Source organism: Delphinapterus leucas, chromosome 8, assembly GCF_059928025.1.
Source record: "Delphinapterus leucas isolate spDelLeu-1000000601 "Yukka" chromosome 8, BTC_Dleu_Yukka2, whole genome shotgun sequence".
Classification (NCBI taxonomy): Eukaryota; Metazoa; Chordata; class Mammalia; order Artiodactyla; family Monodontidae; genus Delphinapterus; species Delphinapterus leucas.
The window spans coordinates 14,498,794-14,525,177 of NC_143136.1; the positions used below are offsets into that span (position 1 = coordinate 14,498,794).

Genomic DNA, 26,384 nt, shown 5'->3' on the forward strand with positions numbered 1-26,384 from the left:
TTTATTGCTTAAAAAGTGATAATGGATCTCTATGTCTGGGCTTTGGTTTTTTCTTTAATAATAACCAGTCTTTTCTAAAGGTTTCATAAGGATGGGGCATGGTTATCTTCCTTAAATCTAAAATGGTGTGTAAGAAGAGGTGATAAGGGGAAGCTGAGAGAGGGTGGAACACAGGATCCTTCCCACAATGGAGATATTGGGGGCCTGGAACAGCGAGAACTGCTCTAAGGGGAGGCAAGATGCAGAGCATATCAGCTCCTGTCCCGTAACCACCACAAAGATGATGAAGCAGGGACTTCCCTGGCAGTCCAGTGGTTAGGATGCTGTACTTCCACCACAGAGGGCATGGGTTCAATTCCTGGATCCTGCACGCCGTGCCACGTGGCAAAAAAAAAAAAAAGATTAAGCAACCTGTGATTTAAAAAAATTTTTTTTTTTTCTTTTTCACTCAGAAGCCATTCTTGAGATTTCAAAGCCTGGTTATTCTCACTCTGCAATCTGAGCCGCCTTTGATAATTCGGGGGTCTTCCTGAGCATTTGAAGACAGCTTTCTAACCTGGTATGAAGTTGGGAACCTAAACAGACAAATTCATTCCTTCTATTTAGAACTGGAAATCTCAGAACACTTATCTTTACTTTCCACTCCCCCAACATCTGTCCATAGGGACTGGGAAAACAATAATAAATGCTATTATCTATTGATTTCTATGATGTGCCAAGCACTACAGAAGGCACACCAGAAGGGTTGGTATAGAGCAGAATCTGCAAGGAACCAAGATAGACCAATGAAGATCAATTGTGTGCTTCAGAAGTAACAATAGTAGTGTTATGGCTGAAGGTTTATGTTCCCTCAGAATTAACAACAGCAAAGTTATGGAATGAATATTTGTCCCTGCAAATTTTATCTGTTGTAGCCCTATCCCCCAATGTGACAAAATTTGGAAACAGGGTCTTTATGGAAGAAATTAAGGTTAAGTGCATTCAGGTGGGGCCCTGATGCAATAGGATTAGTTTCCTTATAAGAAGAGACATCAGAGTTCTCTCTTTCTCTCTCCCATTCATACGCACAAAGAAGAGGTCATGTGAGTACACAGTGAGGAGGAGGCCATCCAGAGCCAGAGGAGGGGAGAGTCTCTCCAGAAACTGACGATGATGGCAACCTGATCTTGGATTTCCAGCCTCCAGAACTGGGAGAAAATAGATTTCTATTCTTTTTTTTTTTTTTCTTTTTGCAGTATGCGGGCCTCTCACCGTTGTGGCCTCTCCCGTTGCGGAGCACAGGCTCTAGACGCACAGGCCTCGTGGCTCACGGGCCCAGCCACTCCGCGGCATGTGGGATCTTCCCGGACCGGGGCACGAACCCGTGTCCCCTGCATCGGCAGGCGGACTCTCAACCACTGCGCCAGCAGGGAAGCTCTAAATTTCTATTCTTTAAGCCATCCAGTCTATGGTACTTTGTTAGCGACAGCCCCACTAGACTAATGCAAGTAATAATATCTGTGAAGCTCTTTGGATTTCACAAAGTGCTTTCACCTAAATATCGTACTCCTTTCTCATGACAGCCTTAGGAAAGTATTATTCTTCTTCTATTAGACTGAGCCTTGGAGAAATCAAATGACTTGCTCACAAACACAATTAAGAGGTGACAGAATGGGACAGTAACCTAGGCATTTTGCCTCCCAGTGTCCCGTCTTCTAGTTCTTCCACATGCAGTTGTCTAGGGTACCGGAAGAGGTAGAGGACTGAGGACACAGAAGAAGCAGTGAAGTGTGCAAACTGCCCAGGTGCCAAACCTAGTTGATCTGTGAGTGGCTGTCACTTTAGGGAACAGTAAAATTAATTGTATTTTTCTTCATTCAATAAACATTTATTATGGCCTCCTCTGTGCAAGGCACCACATGAAAACTTAAAGATATGAAAAAAAAATGGCTACTGCCTTGAGCTTAGAGCCTAAACCAAATGCTTACATCCAAGGAAGGCTGTGGTCATGTGAAATAAACAACCCATACTTAGAGTTACAGGAGTGCTGAGTGAGGAGATATCAACACTGGCGAGGCTGAGAGGGGAAAACTGTGAAGCATGAAAATTATTATTTCAGTGGCAGAGAAGGGTGGTGAATTATGTCCAAAAATTGGTGCAATGATCCCTCCCCTCCTGCAGCCCCTTCTGCAATGCGATTTTTCTACTTCTCTTGTTATAAACTGTGTTCCTCCAAAATTCATATGTTGAAGCCCCAACCCCCAATGTGACTGTATTTGAAGATAGGGCTTTCAAGGAGGTAATTAAGGTTAAATGAGGACAAATGTGCGGGGCTCTTCTCCAGTAGGGCTAGTGTCCTTATAAAAAGAAACGACACCAGAGTTCTCTCTCTCTATGTGTGCATGGAAAGACTGCATGAGGACATAGTGAGAAGGCAGCCGCTTAGAAGACCGGAAGAGAGGTCTCACCAGAAACCAACCCTAAGGGTACCTTGATCTCAGATTTCTAGCCTTCAGAACTGTGAGAGAATAAATGTCTGTTGTTTAAGCTACCGAGTCTGTGTTGTCTTATTATGGCAGCCCTAGGTGACTACTACATCTCTCATCAAGAAGTAGAGACTACATCTCCTTCCTCATTTGAGATACTTCTGTGACCTACTTTGAATCCAACAGAAATGACATTATACTAAATCCAAGGCTAGTCCTCAAGAGGTCTTGCAAGTTCTGGTTTTACCGTCTCAGAGTCTTGAGCTATCCTGTAAAGAAGTCTGTGTAGGGACTTCCCTGGTGGTCCAGTGGTTAAGACTTTGTGCTCCCAATGAAGGTGGCATGAGTTTGATCCCTAGTTGGGGATGCTGCACAGCGTGGCTGAAATGTAAATAAATAAATAAAACAGTGGCTATGTAAATTATACTTCAACAAAAAATTTAAAACAAACAAACAAAAAGGCAGTCTGTGTATTGTTGGAAAACCAATGCAGAGAGAAGCCTCTCAGTTTGAAATATGACAAGGGGGGAAAAGGCCCATAAAGATGAAAAAACTGGAGCAAAGAGAAGACAGAGTTCCAGCCATGCCTGTGCAGGGTCCACACATGTGATTGGAGCCGTCTGGAATCCTGCAGCTGTGCAGGTCAGACAACACTGGGTGAATCAGAGATGAACCATCCCAGCTGAACCCTGCCCAGCCAACCCATAAAATCATGAACAAATAAAATGGTCACTTTAAGCCATTAAAATTGGGATAGTTTATAATGCAAGACTAGATATCGATACAGGTGGAGTGAAAGAAGGGATATTTGGGGCAGAATGGTTTAAACAATGGCACAATAGTAGAAAACTACAATAGAAATTTTGATGAGTAATTCTGGTTGGTAAAGCCTTTATGAACATATTAGAGAAAATGAGAGGACAAGGCTAACAAGTAGGTTAGAGTTAGACTGTGGAAAGCTTTCACTGTAATAATTTTTTATTGAGCACCTACTATTTACATTCAGCTAAACCCTTTTCACAGATTAACTAATTGTCACATAACTCTATGTGTAGGTTATATGATTAGTATCCCCCATGTTACTGATAAGGAAACTGAGGCTCAGAGGTTTAGTTAATTGAAAAAAAATTATGTAGTGATGAGGCTGGTATTTGAACACAGGCAATCTAACTCCAGAACCTGTGACCCCAACCTCTACAAAAGACTGCCTAAGCCAATGAATTCAGACCTTAGTGATAAACATGAAATTATGGCATAACTGAAGCAGTGCCTTAGAAAGATTAAGCTGGCAGTGGTGGATAGAATCTGGAAGCTGAAAGAATAGTTAGGGTATACTGCAGTGGTCCAGGGATGAAGTGATAAGGGTCTGAACTAATCTGAAAAAAAAAAAATAGGAAAGGGATGAATAAGAGGGACTTAGGGAAGGAACTACTAATAGCACCAGGCAATGGCTGGATATAGGATAAAGGGAAGAGGAGTCATCAGAACTCATTCCCATCCTTCTGGTTTCAGTGACTGAGGTGGCACTCATCCCTCTAAAATCCTTATGGAGTTCAGGAGGAAGAACTGCTTCAGGAGGGAGATAATAAACTGCTTTAGACTTGTTAGGTAGGAGGTGATGGTGGAATATTTATTTATTTATTTAGTCGTTCATTTATTGATTTGGGCTGCGCTGGGTCTTAGTTTTATCGCGCGGGATCTTCATTGCACACGCAGGTTCTTTTAGTTGCTGCATGCTGACGTCTTAGTTGCGGCATGCAGACTCTTAGTTGCGGCATGCATGCGGGATCTAGTTCCCTGACCAGGGATCGAACCTGGGCCCCCTGCATTGGGAGCATGGAGTCTTACCCGCTGGACCACAAGGGAAGTCCCTGACAGTGGGATATTACGTAGAAGTTATCTGCCAAGCATTTGGAGATATGTGAGTAGGAACTTGAACAGAGGTCAAGGCCATCTGTAAATACAGGCTTGGAACTCATCCAGAACTAAGCAAAGTTACATGCATGTAGGATGTATCTGTTAAAGATTCTTGATTACAAGCAACAGAAACCAAATCTGGCTAGAAAAGAGTCCAGTGTGGACTTCTACTCAGAAGAGGCAGGGACCATGGTGGTTCTGGGGATCCAGGTGGGAAGGATTCATAAACAATCTTATCAAGCTAGGATGAGTCAGCTCCAACTACTTTCCCCATTCCCCTCAAGTATTCAAAGTCCTGGGAGGGGATCCAGTGAGCTTGGTCATATGCCCATCCCTTGGCTAGAAGAAGTAAACACACCTTGTCATCCATTCCCAACAGGGTGACATAAAGCAGAAGACGTGATTCTCCAAAGGAAAACAGATCTGGCAATCAAAAGACAGGGAATAGATGCTGGTGGCCACAAACCAATCAATGGTCACTCCACTGGGAGAGAGTGTGTGAAGGAGAGGAGAGAGCTGAGGGCAGACAATAATATAGCACCCACATATGGGAGGAGAAGGATTTGATGAGGGAAAGACAAAGGCTGGCTAAGGAATTGGAGAAGAGAGAAAACAGGCAAAGGAATTTCAAAAATGGGCAAAACACCAGAGTTATATGCTGCCAAGAGATCAAGGGTGATAAAGAATGATGAAAAACCACTGGGGCTGGCATTGGAAGTTATTAGTAACCTTTGAGAGAGATGGGGGCGGAGTGGAGGAAGAGAGAGAGGGAGGAGACAGTGACGCAGGTAAGAAGCGAGGGCAGAGAGAGTATAAAAGAAAGGGAGGCAGGCTTCCCCGGTGGCGCAGTGGTTGAGAGTCTGTCTGCCGATGCAGGGGACACGGGTTCGTGCCCCGGTCCAGGAAGATCCCACATGCCGCTGAGCGGCTGGGCCCGTGAGCCATGGCCGCTGAGCCTGCGCGTCCGGAGCCTGTGCTCCGCAACGGGAGAGGCCACGACAGTGAGTAGGCCCGCGTACCGCAAAAAAAAAAAAAAAAAAAAAAAAGGAAGGCGGCATCCTTGTTTGGTGGTAAAAGGAAGAAGAGAAGAAGAGCTAGGTTGTTGTTTGAAGGGGTCAGCATCGCAGTGGGCCTCAGCACCCAGGGCTTCCCACCTTCTTTGGTGCAAATGTAAGTAGAAAATAATCCCCAGCCCAGCACTTACTGACGTCCTTTCTCTGAAGCCCTTGGTGAAAAGTAGCGACGATAGTGGGCAAGTGTGAACTGATGCTCTGGTTGAATCTGTTTCAGAAGTTACATAAAGAGGAAACTGGAATTATTTGAAAGCCAACTTGAAAGGGAAATAAAAAGACAAAAAAATACCTATTATAAGCTTAAAAAAAGAATTCATACCAATGCAACAGTCCCAGAAACTAATTGTCTAAGTGAACTGTTATAACCAGTCTCCTTTCCCCTGGTTGAAACAACCTTACGAAACAGCATTTGCATCTATAAAGTTGTGTAACAAGTCGTCTTGTGGTGAAATGCATTTTAAATAGGGGTTAGATAGGAGAGGAGCAACTATTATTATCTTATTATAGAAACATCAGTAGCTCTTCCAGACAAAACACCATCACCCATTGGGAGCTAAGGATAGCTTTTACTTAAACACAAGGTCATACTGTTTGGGTGTATGAGGGAGCAGTGGGGGTGGGGTGGGGGGGATTTTCATCTTCTTCCAAAGCACTCAAAGCTGGACCTCTTCCAAGAGAGGAAATGAGACTAAATAGATCATTTGTTTTATTCTGTTTGGGCATTTCTTGCGTTTCTCCCAACTGCGGCTTATGGACACAAAGCCAAACTCAGAGACTGGCTGGAGCTGGCTAAACTCCAGGTCACTTAAAAAAAAAAAAAATTAAGGAATAAACCATTTGAAGCTCTATCAGAGGATTAAGGTAAGCCACACAATTGAAGGACAAAATGAAATTCTGCTGTGAATGTGAAGTTGTACAAAAAGAAGCAGGTAGGAGCATTAAACGATTTGGATTTCTCAAACAAGATAGGAGGGAAATGCCAATTGAAAGCACACACCTATGACAAATCCATTTCAACAAGGGTCATACACCCTCTGGTGTCTGAACTGCCGCTTAGGGGCACCAAGTGAGGTAGGAACACAGCTTCTTTGGGGCAGCCCCTAATGATGGGGGTCAAAGTGCCTGGTCACTTGAATGTCGTGGAAAGCTTGGGAGATTGCTTCTGTACCCTCTTGCTGGCATCGGGAAGGCCGGTCAGCAGTCGCCGTGCACATTCTGTAACAAGCATAGTTGGTATTCCCAGCATAGCCCACTGGCAGAATGGGTCTTTGTCTTGAATCACTTCCCTCTGGGAGACACTCAGTGGCAGTTCCATCCAATGTCCAAGGAGAGAGAAAGGCCCATTAGTGGTTAGGCATAGTTTAGCATATTAGTTAACACTGCATCCTGTCTGATTTCAGAATTGACAAGTCATGTACAGGAATGCTCAAAATGTTCCTTCAACAGTACTGGGTAGGGCAGGGAAGTGAATAGTCAGAGGTAAGTCCCAAAGATTTCTGACTGTCTTTTACAGATGAAGAATCTGGACCCTCATTATGCTTTAACTGGGAAAATAAAACAGTCTTCCCCTTTAAAAAAAAGTTGGTTCCAATAAAACAAGAGACCAAAACCCTTTAACATAATATTTGTTCATTTCTGGGCTTCCCTGGTGGCACAGTGGTTAAGAATCCACCTGCCCGTGCAGGGAACATGGGTTCGAGCCCTGGTCCGGGAAGATCCCACATGTCGCAGAGCAACTGAGCCCACGTGCTGCAACTACTGAAGCCCATGCGCCCTAGAGCCCGTGCTCCACAACAAGAGAAGTCACTGCAACGAGAAGGCCGTGCAAGGCAACGAAGAGTAGCCCCCGCTCTCCACAGCTGGAGAAAGCCTGAGCGCAGCAACAAAGACCCAATGCAGCCAAAAATAAATAAATAAAATAAATAAATTTATAAAAATAATATTTGTTCATTTCTTTCAAAATTTTAGAGTAACTTTACTAAAAATTTGAAATGGCAAATAATTACCCAAGGTGTTTGAGACATGAATCAATGTATACATGTTGATATACTGATGGTGATATTACACAGTAGTCTTGCAAAATGCTACCCTTGGGGCAAACGGGACAAAGCATACAAGGGACCTCTCTGTGTTATTTCCTACACCTGCATGTGAACCTACAATTATCTCAATAAAAATGTTCAATTTTAAAAAGTGATAAAGATAGAAGTGGATGCAGGGAATCGGGCAGGCTTTCATAACCTGGCTTCACCCACTTCTTGGTTCTATAATAGTTTGTTTCTCCACTAGTCCCCTGAATGACTCCCTTCCAGCTGAAAGACGCTGATCCTAGCTTCTCAAACACACCAAGCTCAATCCCACCTCTGGGCTTTCTCCTATAGCTTCTCCCATCCCCACCTCATTCTTCCCAGCTCCAGCTTGCCTTCCCAGATGAGACCAAATGATAACACTGTCCCTGGAGCAGTCCTTACCATGTTAACAGTCACTTGGCACTTGTCCACAAATATTTCTTGAGCAAAGACTATAGGTGGAGTGTTGGCTCCAGGCACCAGGAACCAGGTGAGTTAGAAACCACATTCAACTGGTTTCTCTTCCTTCCTTTCTGGGAGCATACATTCTAATGAGGAAGTGTGGAAAAAACTAGTCAAGAAACAAGTTAAAAAAAAAAAATCAAATCATGCTGAGGACCATGAAGAACGTCATGGGTTGGAGAAAGGCAGGTGACTTTAGCTCAAGTGACCAGGAAAGGGTTTCTAGAGAAGGTGACATTTGAGTTGTTGACCTGAAGTAAAAGGAAGCAGTCATCAGGAAGATGGTGGGGAGAAACAAAGCATTTCAGGCAGAGGCAACAACAGGAAAAAGGATTTTTATCCTGCCTGTAACTGAATATGAATACTGGGCATGAGTGTAAAGCAATGAAGTGGGTTTTCTTTTTGTGGACTGTGATTCCTTTTAATTTTAGGGCCCAAACTCCCATAGCATGTTTCCCTATATGAGACGCTGTGAATACCCTTCCAAGATTCCAAGTTGCTCTAATGCGTAGATGCAAGCTTAATTCAAGGCTGTGTCTTAGGAGATTTACCATATTTCTTTCTCACAGTCGGGGCCGTGGGCCTGCTGGTGAGGGTTCTGCACTGTCTAAGGGCAACATAAATTATGCCATTAAAGTTGGGTACCTACAAAACTAAGCTGATGCAAAGGCGGGCCGCATGCGGGGGATCTGGGTCATACAGCTGGGGGCAGGACGGTAATTTGCCGCCGGCCTCTGGGGTCTGTGCTTCTCTGCGGCGCACGAGGTCCCATCGGCTGTAGTAACCGGTTGGGAAGGGCCGGATTCCCAGGTCTCTGCGGGGTACCTCACGCTGTCACCGCAACCAGGAATCCAGTTTTCTGGATCCCCTGGTCTGCCTTTTGCCTAAGGCGACCAGCTGCGGCTCCTCTGTTCGCGAGGCCGGGAGAAGTCGGCTCTGGGGCACCCGGCGAAGAGGTTCGAGGGGTGATCTGTCCCTCCCCGGTCGCGACCTGGCACCGTTATCCCCATCACCCGGACCGGTAGGCACTGTCCCGGGGCGTCCCCCTGTTTCTCCCGGGGAGGGGGGCAGCCCAGACGACCAGCCCTGCGTCCCAGGGACGCGCCGCGAGCCCTTGGGTCCCTCCCCCTCCCACACCTCCCCCCCCTGCCCTCCCCCCGCCTCCGAGCCCGGCGACCCACGTGCAGCTCGGGCCGGGCTGGTGCCGCAACTCGGGGTCGGCGCGTCTCCCGGCTCTTCTGGGCGCAGCCCCGGGACGGGGACCCGCGGGGGGCGGCCTCGGCGGGACGGCGGCGGGAGCGGGGGCGCCCCGGAGTGCGGGCGCGGGGACGCGGCGGCCGCTGGCACACAAAGGAGGCGGCGGGAAGGCGGGGCGGGGCGGGGCGGGGGCGGGGGCGGCAGGAAGGGGCGGGGGCCGCGGGCGCCGCGATAAAGCCCCCGCCGCTGGGGCGGGCCCGCTAGCGCAGTGGGGCTGCCGGGCTGCTCGGGTTGCGCGGCGTGTGCAGGCGTCGCCGCCTCTTTCCTCCGCTGCCCCTCCTCGCCGCCGCCGCCGCCGCCGCCGCTCTTCCTCCTCCGACTCCCCCGCCCCACCGACACCCGGCTTCGGCTCGGGCCGCGCCGCACTCCGCGGCCGCCACCTGGGGATCCCGAGCGAGGGGCGGTGAGTACGGGCTGCGCGCCCCGCGGCCGATCCCGAGCGCCCGGGGCGGGAGGGGCGCAGCAGGCGCTGCCCGCCGCGCCGGGGACAGTCCCGGGGCTCGGCGCGCCGCCGGCTCCGCGCGGCGATCTTGCGCCGGGCCGGGAGGCTGCGGGGCCAGCGGGGCCGGGGGCGCCGGTGTCGAGGAGGAGGAACTTTCTCAGCCTCCCCCGGCCGGGCTGCCTCGGTCAAAGCTGCGTGCGCGCCCCGCACCCGTGCCCGGCCCGCGGGGAGCCCGAATAGGACCCGGGCGGGGCGCGGAGGGGCCGCGCCGGCGGGCCAGGTGTCCGCGCGGCCGGGAGTCCTGGGGCCAGCGTGTCTGCTGCTGCCGCCGGTCCAGCCTAGCGGACGCCCGTGACCCTGAACCTGGGATACCCAGGTACTCGCGGGCGTCCCCTACCCCGTACTTTGCGTGTGCGCCGCCTGTTCGCGAAAGACAAACGGACTCCTACTTGTTACCGCTGCCTGAGCGGGCTGGGGGTAACCGGTGATTTGGGGGAGAGCCTTTAAATTGGCTTCTGGCAACCGATGTAACCCCATGGAGCTGATCTTTGCCATTTTCATCGTCTGTAGAAGTGGGAATTGCAATGCTGATCAGTGCCTACAGGTAAGGTGAAAGTACTCAGAAATTCTGGGCGGAATTAGGTGTTTAATTTGCCTACAAACTGAGTGAGGAGGGAAGGCTTCTATTACATAAGACAGGACTCCACCTTCAGGTATTATGGAAGATGCTATTGAAGGTTTTAGTATTTTAATGAGCGAAAAATAGTCTTCGTGTGCGTCTTTCTTGAGAAATCTCGAATGCTGCTGTGTCTTGCTTTGACTACTTCGCAGGGAACGTTTTTATATTTATATTATTTATATTTAGCATCAACATAAAAAGCTGTTTGAAGGTTTGACTTCCTCTTTCAAGCCAGGAAGCAGTTTGCTCCTCTGAACTGTTCAGGAACAATTTACGTGATAATTTTATGCTTCGGAGATTTTATATCGGAAAGTTGAACACAGATAACTGGGGAAAAAAATGTAAGCGTTGCTAATTTGTATATCTAAAGCACACTTCAAAAATTGAAGATACTTTCAATGCTGACTGCATATCTAAATCAGTAATTATGTGCTGTTTGCAGTATTTCAGCAAAAAATTTTCTTCAGCTATGCAAATGAAGGTGTTAGCCTAAATCATCGAAGGCTTCTCTCAACCCCAAGTTTTGATGCTTTCTTAAAATCATGTTCAAAAATATTGTACAGTGCAGGGCAATTACTGAAGGTCATCAAGATGTCGCCTATCTCTTATTCTTTAAAAAAAAAAAAGAATCTATGCAGAAAATTTCTGCCTCCCATGAACTTCACATATTAGTGTAATTTGAAAAGGACAGAAATGATTCAGTCTCCAAAGGACAGTAATTTTCAGTTCCACACGAGTGATTAAATACTAGTCAGAGATTGTTTGAGGTGGCAGAGTGGGAAATGAGTGGTGACCTAGCCAGGTCCCAGCTACACTTCTCTGTGGCCGTTCTCTGCCAGCTAGTCACTCTCCCACAGCATGGGAGACTTTGGCCCGTGGGCTTTCTCTCCTCCCCTAGTCCCACAATCCATGCAGGGGATGCTTCCGATTCCTGCTTCCTTAACCATCTCGACTCCAGTGACTCCCACCCACTCCAGCTACTGGGTCCTCTACATCCAAGTCTTGCCCTCACCCAGAGACGCTCAGCTTCTGAAATCAGCATCTCAGTGTCTCTGCACCACAGGCTCCTTCCTTCCAGGTTGCAAACTGGTACTCCCATGGCAACTCTTCTTGAACACAAGAGATCTGTTCCCTTCCCTCCTTCCAGTTTGGCAGGTGACTTTCATGGCCCACTCTAATGAGAAAGTAGGGGTCACCGGTTTGAAGTCTCGCCACGTCCTACCCCATTTGCCTCCTACAGACTTTCCCAGATTTACCCACATCCAAGAAATCTCCTTAAGCATCTGTTGTGTCCAGGCACTTTGCTAGGCCCTGGTGTATGGTAAATATAGCCGGTCGCTGTTCTCTTGGAACAGTCTTTCCTGTGGCAGCAAACAGACACAAAGAAACCTAACTATGCTCTAATAAAATAAGAATAAGGCAGAATAATAGAAGAGAAATCAAGTTGGGGCGGGGACTTAGAGAAGGTTAGAGAGAAGACTTTCCTGTGGCAGTGCCTCATGTCTCCCAGTGAACTCTTTTCTTTTTTAACAGTGTTTTTAAAATGCCATAACCTCCCTTGTCAATGCATCCCCAACTCACCTACAGCCACCACCTGTCTCCCAGACTTCTTAAATGAGTTAACACTTCCCCAGGCTTCCCTTTTTTCTTAACTCTCTGCAAGCTGGCCAGAGACTCCCCAAAGTAGGAGAAGACCCCACAACTCCTGCATGAGTGGTCCTGAGCATGTGTCCTAGACCTCTCTGCAGCATTGGATACGGATCTTTCCTCTTTTTCTGATGGATGCTTTTCTCCTTCCCTAGTTGCCACCTCCTCCTGGTTTGCCTTCTGCCACCCTGGCACCTCCACTACCTCCTGGGGTGACCCAGGGCTCTGTTCTTACCCCTCTTCAGCTTCATGCAGAACGTTTGGGATACCACATTCCCACAGCTTCCACTTTCACCAGGACGAAGTGAGTCCCAGATTGGTACCTGCAGCTAGTTGCCTACAGTCTATGCCCTTCAGGCAGAAAAACCCACAGTAAGTCGAAAACTGATTTTAGTTCTCATCACCCACTCCGTACCTGTTTCAGCCTTGACCAAAATTTATCCTTTTTTTTTTTTTTGCTAGTGACTCGGCTGTTTACCGAGGTGCTAAAGCAGGAACCTCCCTCCCAGGGACGCTGCCCGCATCCAGTCACCGAGTCCTTCTCGTGCTGTGAAATCCCATAAACCTCTGCTCTAGTCACCATGGCCCTGCCCTGCTTTAGAGCCCAGAAGTGGCAAAATGGTGGCCAGTGTGCCAATTCCAGCTGGCAGATGTGTTACTGGCTTGAACACAAGTATACAAAAATCGTGTGAATATTTGGAAATGTTACGATATCACTTGGATTTATAGCTCCTCTTAAAAACCAGGAGGCCTGGAACAGGAGGCCTACGTTCCCACGTGGCAGTGCTTGGCCGGCACGGAGCTCCCAGTGCCTGGCCATGCTGGAGGCTGCTTGCTTTCCGCTTCCTCTTGCACCCGCGGTTCCCATTTACAGCAGCTTCCTAGCTCCCGTGGGCTTCCAACCGTAGGCTGGGGGACCGTCAACAGCCCGGGAATGCTGAGTGGCTGACTGCACCGTTTCCTGCCTGGTCTGTTGCACTAGCTCTGCACCCCTTTCAAACCATCATCCACATTGCTTCTGGGGCTACTTCCTCAGGGCCCTCAAATCCGAATCTGCTTGTGCCCCTCCTGATAAAAACTCAGTGCCTCCCTCTTGCCTTGGGGACAGACCCCGACTCTGAAGGAGTAGCTGTGTTGCGTCACAAGCTAGGTATCTCAGGTAGAAAGGTGAGCTTTCTATTGACTTTTTAAGGTGATGTACCTGCATTTCTCAAAATGCTTTTGAACCTCTATAAGGAAGGTCGCTAATATGTAATTCCAGTGTTAGCTCACCCTTACTGAGATGCAGTCTCTGCTGTTTATAAACCATTTCCACAGGCCTCACCACCTTCCCACTGCCTCATAACCACTCTGGAAGGAGACGGGGCAGGGTTGATTCCACATCCCAAGGCATGGGCTGCCCCAGAAGACCTCAGCCCTTGGAACATGGCGGAGCCCATTTCACATGGTGCCCAGAGTCATACAGTATGTCCCCAAGGTCACTCAGCTGCCTTTGGGCAGTCCTGTCCCAGAATTCCTCAGCGCTCAGCCAGGGAACTTTCCACAGTGCCCTGCTCTCCTCCCTAGCAACTCCCCAGACTGCTCCATTTGTAATGACAGAGTCCAAGCTTTCTTCAACCCTTTCCCACCTCCCTGCCTTGTACCCTCCCGCAAACTTTATTCTCTTGCAAAACTGAACTCCCTGCAGACTCCTCACACCATGGCGGTGCCCTTACTCCCCGCCTTGGCTCCTATGGGACCTCTGCCTGGAATTCTCTTTCTCCATCTTCTGCATTCATTGTCTGGCCAACTTCCCCTTTTTCAAGACTCATGTCTAGTATCACCTGTTCCAAAAAGTCTTTCCTGAAGACCAGTATCTCCCAGTCCCCTGTGGCACCCGTGTGGTGTGTGCACACACATGTACATCCTACCAAGTGGATGCCTCTCTGACGGCGGTTACTGTGTCATAGCAACATACTCTACCCACCAGATTCTTAGTGCCGTGAAGTCGTGCCTGTGTTCTGGTTTCATTCGTACCAGCAGTGGTGCGTGACCCAAAGGCATTTAATGGATGTTGAACTAAACCATATTCATATTTTTCATAAGTTTGCTTCACACTTTATGAAAGAGAGCTTGTCTTTGGGGCTTAAAGAGGAGCTCTCCTCCCAGACCTCTACCCCTGGTGCCAGGTACTTCTGCATTTAATATATATCTTCACATTAAAAAAAAAAATCTTTGATCAACCATGTCTTCTAAAAGACAGAACATTACTTAGAAAAAAGCAGAAGTCTAATACAGAAGTGCTTCTGTGTCTGTGTTCACTTCAGTTACCCTCATCCGAACCCTCTTTGGCTTCATTCTGTCTTCCTTGAAGTCCACTGGCTGTACTTCGTATTTCACAGTTTATGCAAGGTAGGAGAATACCTTCTGATTTATTTCCATTAACCTTCTCGGTGAGGGTGATACATGCACTCTTGCTGACCCTTGTTTTTCGTTTTGTTTTGTTTTTCAATTTTTGCCAGGGCAGTTTTTTGGCTAATGTCTTAAGCCGGGTTTGGTGGAAAGAGCCCTGGGTTGGGAGAGGGTCTGGGCTATGCCACAAGCGATTTACATAGTTGACTATCTAGAACTTAATTTCCTTGCCTATACAATGGGTGTGTTGAAATAGTGATCTCAAACCTGCCTTATTTTAAAAAACAATTTAACTTCTTGGCTTATTTTCCTTTCTGATCCAGCTTTCTCATAAATATCAGGCCTAGGTGAAATTTTTTCTTAAATGCATTGTTTTATGTTTATCTACATGAAATTCTTCTCTTTCATTTTCCCTCTCTTTTAAACCTAAGAAATATATATTCAGTTTGGTTCTTCAGGACTTAGAAATAGCATTGAGGCCCAACATGAAGATTTATTTAGTTTGTATTCCCACTTGGAGGCATTTATAAAAATGTTAAATAGATTGGGTCCCATATACTTGGATCTTCTTTGCAAACCACTGTTTCCAACCATAAATGTGCCCGTCTTCTCTTTCCAAAACCATCTTTCCTTGTGAGTAGATTGCGCGCCTGATCTAAAAATCAATATTGGGTTTTAAAAAAATACCCTTAGGTATGAAATGGAGTGAAATGCAATAAACTACATCTTTAGGTTATTTCTTTTCTATAAGTTCACAGTTTGTCTAAGAACACTGAAATACTAGGACAATTTTATTTCTCTTTTGAGAAATGCTACCTTTCACCCAATGGGACAAGTCAATTTACACAGTAAATGATTCTCCCCTTATTCTGCTGTTAGATTTCTAGGTCTGGATGGAAGCCCAGCCCACAGAAGTTGGCGTTCCTTCTGCGACTCTTTTTGTGCATGGGGATGGCCACTGAGCCTAAGCAATCCTCTATTTGTAATTCCATTCATGCATCTGGACAAACATTTCATCTCCACTTCATCCTTGAATTCCTTCACAGGTTGGGGTGGACACCCTAATTCAAGATCAGATGAGGAATACCCCATGCTCCTGCTTCAGTCTGACCTCAGACTTTGCCCTTTGTCTCAGAAGATAATTGGAGAATTGGAATCCACTGTGCCTTTCTATTTTTATCAGTTAATTCTTGGGAGAAAGATAATGTGGAGGGGTCTTAATATAAAACAGAAAGACTCTTATGAAAAGGCAGAAAGGATTTCTTTTAGTGACTGCAAATCTTGGTGAATGTACTTTGTTTCATTCTTGTGATGCCTTCCCCCACCTTGCAGCAGTGAGAAGTCCGGTAACCTGGGGAATTTCTAAGAACATACTAAAAACAGCATCAGTACTTTCTCCCCCTTCCCTTCCCCGCTCCATTTAGTGCCAACTAATACAGCTATAGAAAAATTAACTACTTGTTTTTGGCCTAAGTTTTTATGGACCAAATCTTGAAAGTGGGTGTGGGTATGCAGGAGAGTTTAACCCCAAATACGAAGCCCGCTGGAAAATGTATACGGTGACTGCAAATGAAAATAGATTTTTCTTTCTTTCTTTTGAGAAAATGCTATATAGATAATGGCAGTGTTTGCATCCTCTACTAAAGAGTTTTTTTTCTTTTTTTAACTGGGGAATCCACTTAGGAAGAAATTATTTTTATTGAGGATTTGGTCACTGATTGGATTATATGAGCTTTAACTACTGTCTTATCTTTTGGTTATAAGGGCAGAAACCCCAATCAAAATAACTGACTCAGAAACACGGAGAGCATGGGGGGAACTACTGGCTTATGCTGCTGAGCCCGAGCCATGGCGGAGGTGCTTTGGCCTTCGAGGTGACTGGAACTAGAGACTCAGGGCCTTGGGCCTCTTTTCTCTCCCTCCATGTCTCTTGACTCTGGACCATGACATGACTGCAGGCACCTTCAGGCTTATCTCCCTACAGCCTTAGGATCAAAGAGGAAAGATGAACTTCCTGTCAGTTCCAGTGGAAAAATCGTATGGAGGCGCTCTGATTGGCTCAGGTTGGGTCATGTGTCTTTCCCTGGACCAATGGCTGTGGTCAGGGGAATGGGATGCTATGACTGGCCAGATTCTGAGTCACATGTTCAAGCCTGCAGTCAGGGGAGGAGGGAGTACTGAGAGGGTGTGCTGGACAGGCAAGTTAGCTCAGCTGTCATTAGTATTTGTTTGCAGTTGATAGAGGCACTGTGCTATCTCCTCCAGCCTCATGTTTGCTTGTTGGACAGATACTAATATTCCCACTCAGACAGTTGTGGAGAAGAATGTGGAGCTGCCCAGGTGTCCATGGTTATTCATACAACCTGTATGTGTCAATGCCAGAGCCTGCACCCAGGTCTGTAAATGTGTGCGCTGTGAGCTGGTACCATGAGCTGTCAGAGATTTACGACTCGTCAATATTTATAACCTCTCGAAAGGAAATTCCTGTCAAACAACGGGCCTCCTTTCAAGAGACCAGCTTCTCACCTTGCTGTATGATCTGCTTCAGTAAGACAACCAAAACAGAGATGGAAACAGACTAATATTTTTGTGTTATGATTGAAGTAATGTTTTTATGCCTTTTGGCCCCTGGGCCCAGTTGTTCCTTAGATACTTGTTTTTTTCCTGGGACTCAGATGCTAAAATTAGTACTGACCTTTGGACTGAAAAGGTAGAGTACATATACCCAGAGTCCAGGGGAATAACTTAGGCTGAGCTGGATAAAACTCAACTGAAGAACAAGTGTGACATGATTTTTAAAAGATGTCTAATTGAACTCCACAAATGTGTGGAGACTTAGCATAAAACATGGAGGTTTAACTTTTCTTTTTATTGTTTTTTTAATTTTTTAATTTTTAATTTTTTGCGGTATGCGGGCCTCTCACTGTTGTGGCCTCTCCCATTGCGGAGCACAGGCTCCAGACGCGCAGGCTCAGCGGCCATGGCTCACGGGCCCAGCCGCTCCGCGGCACGTGGGATCCTCCCAGACCGGGGCACGAACTCATGTCCCCTGCATTGGCAGGCGGACTCTCAACCACTGCGCCACCAGGGAAGCCCCTATAGTTTTTTTTACATTTAACTTTATTTCAAAGTTTGTCACATCAAATGGTACGTGCTCTCTTCCTCCCCCTCTTCCTTAGTCTAGTGTAGTAATTAAGAGTATGGAGGATGTAGAGACCGACGGGCTTTGGCCTGAATCTAGATTATATTGGTTACTAGTTGGAGGCCAGAAGGCCATAGCCAATTGCCTGGACTTCTCCAAGCCTCAGTTTCATCATCTGTGAGTTGGGCATGAAGGTAACCACATCTTAAGTGTTGTGAGGGTGCCGTGGAGAGTATGCTTTAGGTGCTGAGCACAGGGTCTAGAATGGAGCTGACTTCCAGGGCACGAGGTGGCAGTGGGGTTCCAGGCAAACATTTAACTCCTCTGGGACTGGTGTTTTCATTGCGCCTTTGACCTGAAGAATGAGTGGCTTGCTCTCTGTGTTTGCATACCTAGTTGCCAGACCCCTTTTCTGTAAAACTCTCAGTGGGTAGCACTCCCAGTGATCAGCTGGTCATCTGTCCTTTCCACAGGCTTCCAGCTCCTCCAGTACTGGCCATGGAGCAAAGGATGGCTGATGCCAGAAGTAAACTCCCTTTTACTCCACCTTATGAGGAAATGTAAGCAGCAGTTTACCAGAAGTTCTTTCTAGAGGCACATTGCAGGCTAGCCCTGTCAGGCTGGGCGCTGTGTTTGTTTGTTTTGTTTTTTTGTTAGTTATGAAGAATGAATAAATTGTCTGTGCAGTAGGAAAAATAATCTATTTAGGTTTTTGCAGATGTAGCATCCAGAGTCTTCTCTTTTTGTTCTCATTTTTCCGATTGAGAAAAAGTCATTCTACTGTATCCAGTGATGTCCATATACCTAGAAATAACCATTTTAACCACACGCTGAATGTATTTAAAACACATTTAATTATTCCTTCAATATACAAAAGAGTTCTATGAATGTTGGATTACCCACTGCCAACATCGTTAGATAGGAAATGTATTTTCTGCTGCCATTAGTATGATTATTTTAGGATTTTACTGGCAGATATCCATATGGGACTTTATACAGCACTCAGTGTATGCCCACACGTGAATTATGGCTCAGACAACGGGATGGGAGATGCCAGGGAGATTCTATGCGATGGCTTAATTATAAAGAGAGTTTTCTTTCTAAAGGTGTGGATTTTCTTTTTGAAATTAATTTACCTGATAGACTCATATCATCTCTTGCCAAACCTGTGTTCATTTCTAGCAACTTGGAGGATTGGCCAGAGATGCCGAAGTATCCGTAGTGAACCTGTTCTTGCGCAGCAAGGTGGTAAATCATGACGATCAAAGTGGTAATCATATAATGTGAATTAATTCAGCAATTGCTGAAAACAGAGTTGTTCCGTGCATGTGTATCACTTATTGGTGTCAAATTTCTTTGAGAACAGTATATTTTTTATGTATACAATGGCAAAAATGTGCTTTTCTCTTACTCTCTACCGTGTGTTCTAGTTATGTGTGTGTCTTATCCACCCCACTAGGAAACCGCCAGGACTTTGTGGTCTCTCTTACTCCTCTGGGCTCCTTTCACAGTACCTGACACAGAGGAGCCCAAAAGACGCTTGAAAGGGGAGAATGAAGTGCAAGATCATTGGATCATCAGGGTGTCAAGGGCTGTGAGGCACATTTTATACATGATCTTGTTGAATCTAAACAGCCCTTGTGAGGTAGAAATTAGTCCTAGTTTACAGGTGAGAAAACTGAGATTCAGGTGTGTGGAGTACCCTTCTGAGATTCCCGCCCATGGGGATGTTCTCTCCAGGGCTGGGTGCCTTGCAGAGGAGATTTTTGATTCTGAAACATTTTTTTCAGGGAATGACTGAGGCTAAACAGTGGTGATGGAGCAACAGTGCAGGGAACCACAGACCATTGCCGGATGGAGAATGACTTGGCGAGTCAGATGGACCTGGGTTTAAATGAATATTCTGTGCTTCTACGCTTAGTAGTTTTGTGTCTGCAAAATACTACCTGCCCCCAGTGTGCTCCGTTTCCAAAGCTAGAGAATGGAGGTGATGAGGATGCAGCTTCCTTGCAGAGATAGTATTGTTCCTGTCTTACACACAGGGAAATAGGAAGTATCATGAATTAGGTCACTTGACAAGCCTGAGGTCATTCTGTAGATGAGGAACTCAGAGGCTCCATGAGGGTCAGGAACATGGGTAAGTGATGGACTGTGTCCAGGTCTCAATTTCCTCCCATGTGAATTGAGGGCTTTGATGCCTGGCTTGCCAGGAGCCTGAGAGGGTCAGCCATGCCGATGCGAAAGCCCTTTACACATAGGAGTTTCTTACATGTCAGTCACTGGGTCAGGGCTGTGACTTAGGTCACTTGGCAAGGTCAGGGCTGTGGCCGAGTGAGGATTCACCTCTCTGCTCCTATCACTTGTCACCTCTCCAGACGCAAGTCTAGGTACAGTTTGGTAACAGGCCGCCATGACCTGTCACTCACCCCTGGTTAGCCCCCAGAGTACCCCCACTGACCTGGGGACTGTTACCACTCATTCCTTAGGGCCACTGGCTGGTTCATGTCTCCCTTTCTCTTTGTTGTTCACACCCATGTTCTCAAAGAGGATTATTCCCCGAGAGAAAAAGGGTTTCCCAATGCTTACTCTTGATGAATCTGCCCCACACAGGACTTCAAAGGAGCACGATGTGGCAGCTCTGTTGTATTTGGGTGGCATGCAGTGTGAGAGCTACTTTTTGAGCGCTTACTCAGTGATAGGTGCTCTGAGAGACACAGAAGTAGCCACAAAATAGGTTGACCTTTGAGGATCTTCTCTATGTAGGTAGAAAAGGCATATCCATGAGACTTTAGCAATTGAAGATAGTCTAGAACAGCGGTACACCGTAGTGGGGTGGCAGCAGGGGCATTCGGGGGAAGCACTGTCTGTAGAGGATTTAAACGTAATAGGGAAGTTAACTCAGGCTTGGTTTGCTTTTTATTATCACTGTGTGCCATGGTGATAAACTGTTCCCCCCCTGGACCAGACCATCACCCTGCCCCTCACTACTGTTCTGGGTCACTTATCCACTGCTATGTAATGAGTGCCATGGATGAGATGCTCAGGATGTCCCACTGGACTGGTTGGTGTGTGCTGAGTTGTTGGTGTGAAGGGACTCTAGGAGCGCCGTGTGTGGCCCTGGTGACCAGAGCGGCCACTGGTGCTAGCCCAAAGCCACGGCCATGCACTGCCTCCCTAAATCCACTTGGCAGCCCTGAAAGGCTGGAGGCCCGAGGTCGTTCTATGGATGAGGGACCGGAGCCTCCGTGAGGGTCAGGAATGCAGGCAAGTGATGGACGGTGTCCAGTTCTCGATTTCCTCCCACGTGAAATGAGGGCTGTGATGCCCACTTTCTAGGAGCCTGGGAGGCTCAGCCGTGCTGATGCTAAAGCCCTTTACACATAGGAGTTTCTTAAATGTCAGTCACTACTAATCATGTGTGTTCGTGTTCGCGCGCAGATTGTGTGTGTGTGTGTGTGTGTGTGTGTGTGTGTGTAGAGGTAAGTCTGTGCACAGTGTGAAGCGTTGGCTCGTAGCTAATAAGCACAAATGTCCAGACAGCCCTCGGGGGTAAGGCAGTCCTTTCTTTTTCTTTCATGTTACTCTCCATGAAAACCATTTTGATCTAAATTGTGTAGAATTGCTATTTACTGATTTGTATCAATAATAATGAATTGGCCGGTTAGTCTCTCATGTGCTCTCTATGCCTAAAGATGTGGAGATAACTTCCCCATGGAGGAGAAATCAGATCTCATAAAAAATATGACAGTTTTAGTGCACAGCTTTGGAAAGTGTGAAACATTACTTGCATTGAACTTTTACTTTCATTAAATACTCAAGACTACAAGACACTGGAGTGTCCAGAGCTGCAGTAAGGCCCGCCCTCTTCCGAGTCAGGCATGCACACTGAATTGGTGCCTGAGAGGTGCCTTAATGAGTCACTGAAAAGCACTAAAATGGTGGAATTTTGTCTGTGAAAATGAGAGTGTCCTAGTTTAAAAACCGTGTACATGAATATGAAGTGAAAAACTTATCTGAAATTGTCCCTCAGAGAAAGAGAGATTTGCTATATATTAGGGTCCTTACAAAATCTTCCATTTTACAAAGATCCTGATATGTTTTTGGTCAGAGTTCACCAAAAGCACTGGATGGACGAGACTCATGAGAACACATGGGGAAGGCGTATTAGCCTGAGATCCCCTGTATCAATTCTTATTATGAATGCTTTTAGCGACTGCATGATGAGAAAGGGTTTTTTAAAAAAAGGCAGAGAAGATGGCAGAAGAATAAGTGGAGATCACCTTCCTCCCCACAAATACATCAGAAATACATCTACACGTGGAACTGCTCCTATAGAACACCTACTGAACGCTGGCAGAAGATCTCAGACCTCCCAAAAGGCAAGAAACTCCCTACGTACCTGGGTAGGGCAAAAGAAAAAAAGAATAAACAGAGAAAAGAATACGGACGGGTCCTGCACCAGTGGGAGGGAGCTGTGAAGGAGGAAAGGTTTCCACACACTAGGAAGCCCTTTCGCGGGCGGAGACTGCGGGAGGCAGAGGGGGGAAGCTTCGGAGCCGCAGAGGAGAGCGCAGCAACAGGGGTGCGGAGGGCAAAACGGAGAGATTCCCGCACAGAGGATCAGGGCCGACCGGCACTCACCAGGCTGAGAGGCTTGTCTGCTCACCCGCCGGGGCGGGCGGGGCTGGGAGCTGAGGCTCGGGCTTCGGTCGGAGCGCAGGGAGAGGACTGGGGTTGGCGGCGTGAACACAGCCTGAAGGGGTTAGTGTGCCACGGCTAGCCGGGAAGGAGTCTGGGAAAAGTCTGGAGGTGCCGAAGAGGCAAGAAACATTTTCTTGCCTCTTTGTTTCTTGGTGCGCGAGGAGAGGGGATTCAGAGCGCTGCTTAAAGGAGCTCCAGAGACGGGCGCGACCCACGGCCATCAGCGCAGACCCCAGACACGGGCGCGAGCCGCGGCTAAAAGCGCAGACCCCAGAGACGGGCATGAGACGCTAAGGCTGCTGCCACCAAGAAGCCTGTGTGCGAGCACAGGTCACTATCCACACCCCACTTCTGGGGAGCCTGTGCAGCCCGCCACTGCCAGGGTCCCAGGATCCAGGGACAACTTCCCCGGCAGAATGCACGGCGCACCTCAGGCTGGTGCAACGTCACGCTGGCCTCTGCCGCCGCAGGCCCGCCCCACACTCCGTGCCCCTCCCTCCCCCCGGCCTGAGTGAACCAGAGCCCCTGAAGCAGCTGCTCCTTTAACCCCGTCCTGTCTGAGTGAAGAACAGACGCCCTCAGGCAACCTACACGCAGATGCGGGGCCAAATCCAAAGCTGAGCCCCTGGGAGCTGTGAGAACAAAGAGGGAAATCTCTCTCAGCAGCCTCAGGAGCAGTGGATTAAATCTCCACAATCAACTTGATGTACCCTGCATCTGTGGAATACATGAATAGACAACGAATCATCCCAAATTGAGGAGGTGGACTTTGGGAGCAACTATATATGTATTTTTCCCTTTTTCTCTTTTTGTGAGTGTGTATGTGTATGCTTCTGTGTGTGATTTTGTCTGTATAGCTTTGCTTTTACCATTTGTCCTAGGGTTCTGTCTGTCCGTTATTTTTTGTTTGTTTGGTTTTTGTTTTGTTTTGGTATAGTTTTTAGCGCTTGTTATTGGTGGATTTGTCTTTTGGTTTGGTTGCTCTCTTCCTTTCCTTTTTTTAAATTACTTTTTAAATTTTTAACAATTTTTTTTTACTTTAATAACTTTATTTTATTTTATTTTTTCTTTCTTTCTTTCTTTTTTTTCTCCCTTTTATTCTGAGCTGTGTGGTTGACAGGGTCTTGGTGTTCTCACTGGGCATCAGGCCTCTGCCTCTGAGGTGGAAGAGTTCAGTACATTGGTCGACCACAGACCTCCCAGCTCCATGTAATATGAAATGGTGTAAATCTCCCAGAGATCTCCATCTCAACGCCAAGACCCAGCTCCACTCAACTACCAGCAAGCTACAGTGCTGGACACCCTATGCCAAACAACTAGGAAGACAGGAACACAACCCCACCCATTAGCAGAGAGGCTGCCTAAAATCATAATAAGGCCACAGACACCCCAAAACACACCACGAGACGTGGACCTGCCCACCAGAAAGACAAGATCCAGCCTCATCCACCAGAACACAGGCACTAGTCCCCTCCACCAGGAAGCCTACACAACACACTGAACCAACCTTAGCCACTGGGCACAGACACCAAAAACAATGGGAACTACGAACCTGCAGCCTGCAGAAAGGAGAGCCCAAACACAGTAAGTTAAGAAAAATGAGAAGACACAGAAGCACAGCAGATGAAGGAGCAAGGTAAAAACCAACCAGACCAAACAAATGAAGAAGAAATAGGCAGTCTACCTGAAAAAGATTTCAGAATAATGATAGTAAAGATGATCCAAAATCTTGGAAACAGAATGGAGAAAATACAAGAAACGTTTAACTAGGACCTAGAAGAACTAAAGAGCAAAGAAACAATGATGAACAACACAATAAATGACATTAAAAATTCTCTAGAAGGAATCAATAGCAGAATAACAGAGGGAGAAGAACAGATAAGTGACCTGGAAGATAAAATAATGGAAATAACTACCATAGAGCAGAATAAAGAAAAAAGAATGAAAAGAATTGAGGACAGTCTCAGAAACCTCTGGGACAATATTAAACGCACCAACCTTAAAATTATAGGGGTCCCAGAAGCAGAAGAGAAAAAAAAAGGGACTGAGAAAATATTAGAAGATATTATAGTTGAAAACTTCCCTAATATGGGAAAGGAAATAGTTAATCAAGTCCAGGAAGTGCAGAGAGTCCCATACAGGATAAATCCAAGGAGAAACACGCCAAGGCACATATTAATCAAACTATCAAAAATTAAATACAAAGAAAAAATATTAAAAGCAGCAAGGGAGAAATAACATACAACGGAATCCCCATTAGGTTAACAGCTGATCTTTCAGCAGAAATTCTGCAAGCCAGAAGGGAGTGGCAAGACATATTTGAAGTGATGAAAGGGAAAAATCTACAACCAAGATTACTCTACCCAGCAACGATCTCATTCAGATTCGATAGACAAATTAAAACCTTTACAGACAAGCAAAAGCTAAGAGAATTCAGCACCACCAAACCAGCTTTACAACAAATGCTAAAGGAACTTCTCTAGGCAGGAAACACAAGAGAAGAAAAAGACCTATGATAACAAACCCAAAACAATTAAGAAAATGGTATTTTGAACATACACATCGATAATTACCTTAAATGTAAATGGATTAAATGCTGCAACCAAAAGACATAGACTGGCTGAATGGATACAAAAACAAGACCCATACATATGCTGTCTACAAGAGACCCACTTCAGACCTAGGGATACATACAGACTGAAAGTGAGGGGATGGAAAATGATACTCCATGCAAATGGAAATCAAAAGAAAGCTGCAATGACAATTCTCATATCAGACAAAATAGACTTTCAAATAAAGATTATTACAAGAGACAAAGAAGGACACTACATAATGATTAAGGGATCTATCAAGAAGAAGATATAACAATTGTAAATATTTATGCACCCAACATAGGAGCACCTCAATACATAAGGCAAATGCTAACAGCCATAAAATGGGAAATAGAGAGTAACACAATCATATCAGGGGACTTTAACACCCCACTTTCACCGATGGACAGATCATCCAAAATGAAAATAAATAAGGAAACACAAGCTTTAAATGATACATTATACAAGATGTACTTAATTGATATTTATAGGACATTCCATCCAAAAACAACAGAATACACTTTCTTCTCAAGTGCTCATGGAACATTCTCCAGGATAGATCATATCTTGGGTCACAAATCAAGCCTTAGTAAATTTAAGAAAATTGAAATTGTATCAAGTATCTTTTCTGACCACAACAGTATGACACTAGATATCAATTACAGGAAAAAAAAAACTGTAAAAAATACAAACACATGGAGGCTAAACAATACACTACTTAATAACCAAGAGATCACTGAAGAAATCAAAGAGGAAATCTAAAAATACCTAGAAACAAATGACAGTGAAAACACGATGACCTAAAACCTATGGGATGCAGCAAAAGCAGTTCTAAGAGGGAAGTTTATAGCAACACAATCCTACATTAAGAAACAAGAAACAGGCTTCCCTGGTGGCGCAGTGGTTGAGAGTCCGCCTGCCGTTGCAGGGGACACGGGTTTGTGCTCTGCAACGGGAGAGGCCACAACAGTGAGAGGCCTGCGTACCACCCTCCCCAAATAAAAGAAACAGGAAACATCTCAAACAACCTAACCTTACACCCAAAGCAATTAGAGAAAGAAGAACAAAAAAAACCCAAAGTTAGCAGAAGGAAAGAAATCATAAAGATCAGATCAGAAATAAATGAAAAAGGAATGAAGGAAACAATAGCAAAGATCAATAAAACTAAAAGCTGGTTTTTTGAGAATATAAACAAAATTGATATACCATTAGCCAGACTCATCAAGAAAAAAAGAGAGAAGACTCAAATCAGTAGAATTAGAAATGAAAAAGAAGTAACAACTGACAGTGCAGAAATACGAAGGATCATGAGAGATTACTAGAAGCAACTATATGCCAATAAAATGGACAACCTGGAAGAAATGGACAAATTCTTAGAAAAGCACAACCTTCTGAGACTGAACCAAGAAGAAATAGAAAATATAAACAGACCAATCAGAAGCACTGAAATGGAAACTGTGATTAAAAACCTTCCAACAAATAAAAGCCCAGGACCAGATGGCTTCACAGGAGAATTCTATCAAACATTTAGAACAGAGCTAACACCTA

The 26,384-nt window shown here is 46.1% G+C and overlaps 2 protein-coding genes across 6 annotated transcripts in view; one reads left to right on the forward strand and one right to left on the reverse strand.

Annotated features, from left to right (window-relative positions):
* Nucleotides 1–6,147: 6,147 nt before the first annotated feature.
* Nucleotides 6,148–10,246, reverse strand: LOC149748512 (uncharacterized). The gene is made up of 5 exons (XM_089915902.1): nt 10,090–10,246; nt 9,896–10,048; nt 9,168–9,791; nt 7,927–8,072; nt 6,148–6,743 (listed from the first exon to the last, which is right to left on the reverse strand). The coding sequence occupies exons 1-4, from the start codon at nt 10,244–10,246 to the stop codon at nt 8,020–8,022; spliced, it is 987 nt and encodes a 328-aa protein (XP_089772028.1). The 3' UTR covers nt 6,148–6,743; nt 7,927–8,019.
* The window catches only part of SERPINE2 (serpin family E member 2), a 75,245-nt gene continuing 57,781 nt past the window's right edge, over nt 8,921–26,384 (forward strand). Inside the window, exon 1 of one of the 5 annotated variants that reach the window (XM_089916300.1) lies at nt 8,921–9,007. Coding sequence is in view for 1 of the 5 variants with exons in the window: in XM_089916298.1 (XP_089772424.1) it covers nt 10,270–10,289 (20 nt within the window). In the remaining 4 variants the exon portion in view is untranslated. Of the gene's footprint in view, nt 9,008–9,442; nt 9,647–10,264; nt 10,290–26,384 lie in introns of those variants that run through there. The other 4 variants (XM_089916299.1, XM_030760410.2, XM_022567807.3 and 1 more) reach the window with 4 other exon arrangements.